Source organism: Cryptotermes secundus, unplaced genomic scaffold, assembly GCF_002891405.2.
Source record: "Cryptotermes secundus unplaced genomic scaffold, Csec_1.0 scaffold257, whole genome shotgun sequence".
In the NCBI taxonomy this organism is placed as follows: Eukaryota; Metazoa; Arthropoda; class Insecta; order Blattodea; family Kalotermitidae; genus Cryptotermes; species Cryptotermes secundus.
In genome coordinates this window covers 720,534-727,342 of record NW_019734352.1, presented here as the reverse complement: position 1 = coordinate 727,342, position 6,809 = coordinate 720,534, and the positions used below count along the sequence as shown (strand labels likewise).

The window sequence follows — 6,809 nt, the reverse complement described above, 5'->3', positions numbered from 1 at the left end:
AGTCACGCCAACCCTGGAATACGTGACAATCATACCATTAAGACCAGTTTTAATATTATGTGAACTAGACTGGACGAGCTCAGGATATGTTGCAATGATGGCCTCCATAAAATCGAGGAATATCATAACCATCTGAGTGATTATGAGCTTCTAAAGAAGGACCCCTTTCCCACAGAGTTAGTGTTAACAAATACTCTGCGATTTTCGGTCTCTCTCCTTCCGAACACTATGTCTTCAAGCTTTTAATGCGCAGTGCGAGCTTTCAATTCAATATCACTAAATGCTTTGTGAGCGAAAGGCAAACAAACCAGCTCCGTATTACAATGCTCTCTGGCTCGGACAGGCATGTGCGACGGCGCGGGCTCTCGGCAGGCGACAGAGGGATTGTTGAATGGTAAAGGAAGGAAAAGTGGAGGGGGAAAGAAGGGAGGGGAGATGTTCCCTAGAAGAGCTCCGAGGTGTATTTTTCATGGCACGGTCTACTAAAAGTCTTACAACTAACGCCAAACGCAGACCACAGGTTTGTCCATTCCGGCCTGAGAAGTTGCATGAACTTGCACTTTGAAACATTGTTGCTTACATTCTAATGAGAAGTGCACTGTTGAGTGTATGTGTTTAGTTATGTATGTAGGGGAAAATAACGTCAACAGTTTAGTGTTTTTACATTAGAAAGCGAAGAGGATTTCATTTAAGACATTCATGTTTCTGCATCGATTTCGCGTCATAGTTACATGACAGAAGAGACACGCATCTGCTTCAAATGCTGTCCAACTTCTGACATCTGAATTCAGCACACTTATCCAACAACAGCGGAAACAGGAGGGACCATAACCGGAAGGGCACTGAAGGCACACCGCGAAAATGTTAACCAGGTAATAAATAAGTACATGAAATGTCATTGGCGGATTGTGAGTAGGAGTTATCCTGTTGCTTCTGACGCCGTGTTAGATGCTAATGATTATGTATCTTTTCGAATGAGATATATTACGATGAATCGTAATAATTCGCAGGAGGTTTGCCTTCGAGGAACTGAGAAAATCCACGAAATCTCAGTTATGATAGGAAGTAACCAGCATGCATTCCAACTAGCTACTTTCGGAGCGCGAGTTACCGCTTCGTCAACCTGCTCTCTTTGAGTAGGGGAGTGCACGAATTTAGTTCAGAAGAAGTGTAAAGTTGCGGGGGAAGGGTAAATGTCGCCCATTTAAGGTTGGAGCTCGGGCCGCGCCTTAGCTCAGGCTGTTAGTCGCGGGCTTCCCACCGCGGCGGCCCGGTTTCGAGGCCAGATCAAGTCATTTGGGATTTGTGGTGGACAAAGTGACACTGGGGCAGGATTCCTCCAAGTACTTCGGTTTCCCCTGCCAATTCTCATTCCACCGACTGCTCCACATTCATCATCATCTATCATCGGGTCTGGTACAATAGGCCAATTAGTGGCAGACGTACCAAGTAGACTCAATCTTGCGCCACCCCAAGAAAAAAAAAGAACTAAAGTTGAAACCCAGGTGCATAGGCCTTAATATAATATAGAAGAACAAAAATACCGTAATGCATAGTGCATAATCCTCGTAATATATTTCGTTACTAAAAGTTTAAAATTTTAATATTTTGAACGGAAACTTTTGATTTGACAAAAAGATTACTTTTCTCGTGCTAAAAGAAAAAATGTATAAATGCTACCTATACAGTGTACCAAATACGGGCAACTTGTCTTTTCGTAAAATAACACTAGTCCATATTTTTCAAGGAAGAAACACGCGCAAGAAACCAAGAGGGATCGCACTGGAAATTGACAAATATAGAGTACGGTCTTGTTGGTTGTAAAACTGTGTAGTTCAGGGACAACCCGACGGTTCTGAGCTTCTCGCCGGCTTTTGCTGGTTTCTTGCTTGGTTTAATTTTTGACCCCGAAAATGGAGGCGATATGTTCCTTCGAAACGTCAGGACTACACGAGAGTTACTTACTTACTTACACATGGAGTTGAGCCCTAGCAACCGCCAATTCTGCAGCTACTCAATAATTTTCCAGCATGTTATGGAACCCGAAATTTCATTATCGTGTTCACAAGAGCCCACCACTTGTCCCTATCCTGAGCCATATCAATCCAATCCATACCTCCCATTATATCTCTATAAGATCCATTTTAATATTGCCCACCCACCTACGTCTTGGTCTTCCCCGTGGTCTCCTTCCTTCTGGCTTCCCCACCAATATCCTATATACATTCCTCGTCTCCCCCAGAATCCGCTCAGATCCGAGGCTTTGTGTTCATTTTCGTAACACTATTATTTTGTATGGCGAGGAGTTGTTAGCCCCACGTCCAACCCCCAAGCTGGAGGACCACCCCTTGTCGGTTGTCCGCGTCTACTTATTCAATATATTCGCACCTTCCCCCCATATCTGGAGGTTGTCTCCGTCCGCAACCTGAGGACGCGCCATGACGTCGTGACGAGGGTTACAACCCAGAAAACCATACACTTCATAGTCACCGCCGTTAGAATATCAAATCCAATAGATATATAACCAGAGAAAAAATTTTGCAAAATATTTTTTACATTTTTTATAAGGAATGTTTTCCAAATGTGTAAGCATTAGTGAGAAAACCCTTTCTGTTCAGAGGACATAAATGTATTTAAATCCTTTGTTCTTTCTGTGGTCACACTTTTCATGAAAACGTTTCGTACACTCCATGCAATTTCCATCTTTGTTATCGCTCTAGTGAAGTCCATAGCTTCACTGCCACTGCCTTCAGCAGACAAGTCCATCCTCGGTAGAAGCGTCAGCTGGTCTATAGAGCGCTGTCGGCTTTCCTTGCTGGTGCAGTACACCAGCCATCGCCTCCATGAGCTATAATTGCATGGAACTGACTGCTAAGCCAGTCAAAAGATTCCATGTATTGTATGGAGCCCGATAAATTACCGTGTTCACAAGTGCCCGTCACTCGTCTTCATCTTGAGCCAGATGAATCCCGTCCATACCCCCAGCCTGTATCTGTAAGATCCAATTTAATGCTACTTTCATTATTTTGAACAAATGAAAGGAGGCCTGTCAGATCACTTTTTTTATTGCTAGTGGGGTGGGCCACTTCTGGCCTACTGTACCAGCCTCAGATGATAAGTGAGGGTGATTGTGGAGCAATGGCTGGAATGAAGATTGGCAGGGGAAACCGAAGTACTCGGAGAAAACCTGCCCCAGCACCACTTTGTCCACCACAAATCCCACTTGACCAGACCAGGTGGGAAGGCAGCGACTAACCGCTTGAGCTATCCGCGGCCCGTGAGATCACCTTGCTCTCTGTGTGTCTGTGGGGGGTTGTGTATCCCCCTAAAACCTGTCAACAGGAATAATGGAGCCAGAAGAGACCTGTCTCTATATCTGTATTTGTATCCTTATCGTTGCTAGGCAACGACTCGCTAAAATCTTTATCGCGACGACTAATACACACCCAACAATGACTAGGTAAACACGTTCCCGCGGCGAAAAATACACACAACTATAGAAGTGTCCTATTCGTCGTTTCATATGGGGTTCGCCTGTCTGTATGTGTATCCTCCCGTCTTTGCTAGGCAGTGGTTCGGTAAAAATGTTCCCGCTGCAAAGAAGAATTATTTGAGGCGTAATAGACAATCAGTTATTCCCAGGACTTCTTTTTTAATATTATCTTCCTATCAATGTCTAGGTGTTCCTAGGTGCATACTTCCTTCAGGTTTTCCTACCGACACCAAATATCGGATTCGAGGCGAAATTATGAACAGGGTTGCGGGTGATGTTAGGAAAACTGCATGGTTTTAACATGGCGGCTCCTTAAAATAATGCTAGTCAGATTAACCATCTCAGAGGGACACGAATAAATATGTTATCTGTGTCATGAACCACGTAACCTATGGTTTCAGTGACTGCAATCATTTTACTGCTGCTGTAGTAACCCGGGCCGCCGCGGTGAGAAGCCAGCGACTGACCGCCTGAGCTGTGGCGCGGCCTTGAGGTGGAGTAACCGTTTTTCTTTGGACTCATCTGCAGTCGGTGTAGTGACTAAGCTACAAACTGGATGACCGAGGAATTAAGGTTCAATTCCCCGTAGTGGCAAGAGCACCACAGTCCGAAGGTCCAGTATTGTTAATATCAACTCGAACCCTATCCTAAACTATTTGGTCCACCGTCAGAACCAAATTTCATAAGATCCGTTAGAACTGTTGACGCGGCCCTGAATGTTATTGTCATATTTTGCTTACATGTCAAGGAACTTCCACTAATTTCAGTCCTTCTTTACCTGCAGTGTTAAGGTTCACGTACCTCCCATATATTCCTTAACATTGCCAAGCGATTGAGCCACTGTATGCGGGCGTTGTATTCATAATCGGATTTTTGAACTCTTACAGATCCGTGACTGGTAATTATAACCGTTTGACTAATTCACGCACTCTACAGTTCACTACAACACACACTTAATTCTTCTCAGCCTGCTGTCTCTTCATCTGTCTTCTGGTAACGGCTTCCAATGGCGGACGGTCCCCTGCTTCTGGCTTCCGAACTGCCTCTCGGTCTCAGCTAACAGTTACCAGCAAGAGCTTTCAACGACTGAACTACATTTCTCTTACTATCTCGCAAGCCGATCTTCACTCCACTAACAGACTAACTCCTCACCATCTGTCCAGCTCATAATGTCTCGGCACGGATCGCACAGAAAACACTGTTCCTCTGTTGCTGTTTACGGGCCGTTACCTAGTAACAGCTGTTGTCTACTTGTTTGTTTCGCGATCGTTGCCTAGCAATATACTGCTATAATCTTTTTTGGCCAAACAACGCTAGGAGCACAAACTCCAGTGCTCCACTCGGCAATAATTAAGGGTGTAGTTAATCTGAGTTTCACTCGCATTTTATGGTTTTCCTACGGCTGGAAGAATTTTTTGCGTCCTCATTATGACCTGATGTGTTTCTGTACCTGATATTCTGAATCCGAACCTGTGTCTCTCATCTGTTTCCATCTTCAGTTGAGGAGTGAGACATAAGTAAATTCTGCTGGGTCCGTTAGAAAGAACTAACTAGAGATTGAAGTTAGCTCTTTCTAACAGACAAAAGAGGGAGTAGGCGAACTGACTGAACATAAGGCACATGAAAAGTATAGTATTTTGCTTTCTTGTACTTTACTTTTTTCTTGTAACAATATAGTTTGGTATCGCAGTACAATAATATATAAGATCGGGTAAATATATGAACCTATAATTAAAACGAGAGAGCTCCGAAATTAAATATATTCTGCAGGTGATTTATTCTTCTTCTTCTATTCAAGTTGCTTCCACTTTGGAACATAGGCCACCCGCGAAACGGTCTTTTCTCTTCAGTTTCTTAATCTTAGACAATTGATAGGACTCCTTGGACGGGAGATCAGCCCGTCGCAAAGCCACTACCTTAACACAAACAGAATAAACGCAGACATCCATGCCTTGAGTGGGATTTGAACCCATAATCCCAGAGTTCGAGAGAGCAGGACAGTCAATGCCGCAGACCGCGCGGCCACTGTGATCGTTACAGGTGATATAGCGTCCTTAAATCATTGATGGCTATATGATGTTGAAACGGAGCGGAAAAGATGATGAGGAAAGAATGAAATATGGACAGAATGGATTTTTGTTTAGTTTTTAGTTCTTTTAACGACGCTGTCAGTAGCGAAGATCAGCTAAAGTTGGCCCTAACACTGACAAGCGGCCGTGGCTCGGTCGGTATAGTTCGCTTGCGGATTACAGGCACGGAGTTTGCTTTTGTTGTCAGTAGCGAAACCAATATGGCGTCGAACGACAAAATGATCAGTGAATAATGAATAAGAAAGAATATGTAAGGAAGCCGCCTGCGCCTAATTTCGGGCACTAATCCCACTATCCTGACAGCTTTATGGCAATAATGAGAACAACTACGAAAAACTTCATCTAGGATAGTCGGTCTCTTGGCTGAGATTTTAACCCAGAACCTCTGAAATATGCAGCAGACGTTCAGTAGCCAGACAGGATGGAGCAGTGAAGTAAAGAAGGCAAGGATATAAGCAAGGAATGAGAAACAGACGGAGAGATAAGGTAGCACAGCATGAAAAGAATGCTGCAGTGTTCACATGTAAGCCTTCACTTGACCCCCACAATGGTCTGAGTGGAGACATCAGTAAACAAAAGTTTGCATCATGAAGATTGAAGTGATATGTTCAGTCAGGAGGCTTAACAGTTTTAGTGCACTTGATGTAAACTGGTTTTGCTGAGCTCTGGTCAAGTACCAAGCCCCGAATGTAAATGAGCCGGTCACAGTGGCCGCACGGTCTGAGGCATGAACCGTCTTAGCCCGCTCGAACACTAGGGTTCGAATCCCACTCACGGCATTGATGTATGTGTGTATTTCTTGAAAAGCTGAGCCACGACTCTTCTATGTAATGTAAGTATGCCTAAACTAGCCTTCTTAGTAACCCTGTTGTCTTTAATCAGTATTTCTTGACAAAGAGAAAATATTACGTGGGTTCAACAAAATGGTGATTCAGTTCCAAGAAAGTATACATTAACCTTCGAGACAGTTTTCGTGTACAGAAATCGTTGCTAAAATTTGAAGAATGAATTTAGTTTAAATAATGTACACAAAATTTGTTACTACATCATCGGAAACAGAACTTGCTACCTGTTTCTTGCTTCACTTATTCTTCGACCCTGAAGATGGAGGCGGCATATTCCTCCTTAACATCTATTGGCTTTCAAGGGACTACACCATGTTTCACGCCAGGAGACAGAATTCTTCATGTTTCATGGCGGCTCCCTCTTCTAATGAAAATATTGAT

General features: G+C 43.7%; 1 protein-coding gene across 1 annotated transcript in view; it reads left to right on the top strand.

The window, feature by feature from the left end:
• Window positions 1-503: 503 nt before the first annotated feature.
• Window positions 504-6,809, top strand: part of LOC111868819 — a 62,683-nt gene continuing 56,377 nt past the window's right edge. The window contains exon 1 of the mRNA XM_023859828.2: window positions 504-872. Coding sequence (XP_023715596.1) covers window positions 862-872 — 11 coding nt within the window. The 5' untranslated portion in view covers window positions 504-861. The remainder of the gene's footprint in view (window positions 873-6,809) is intronic.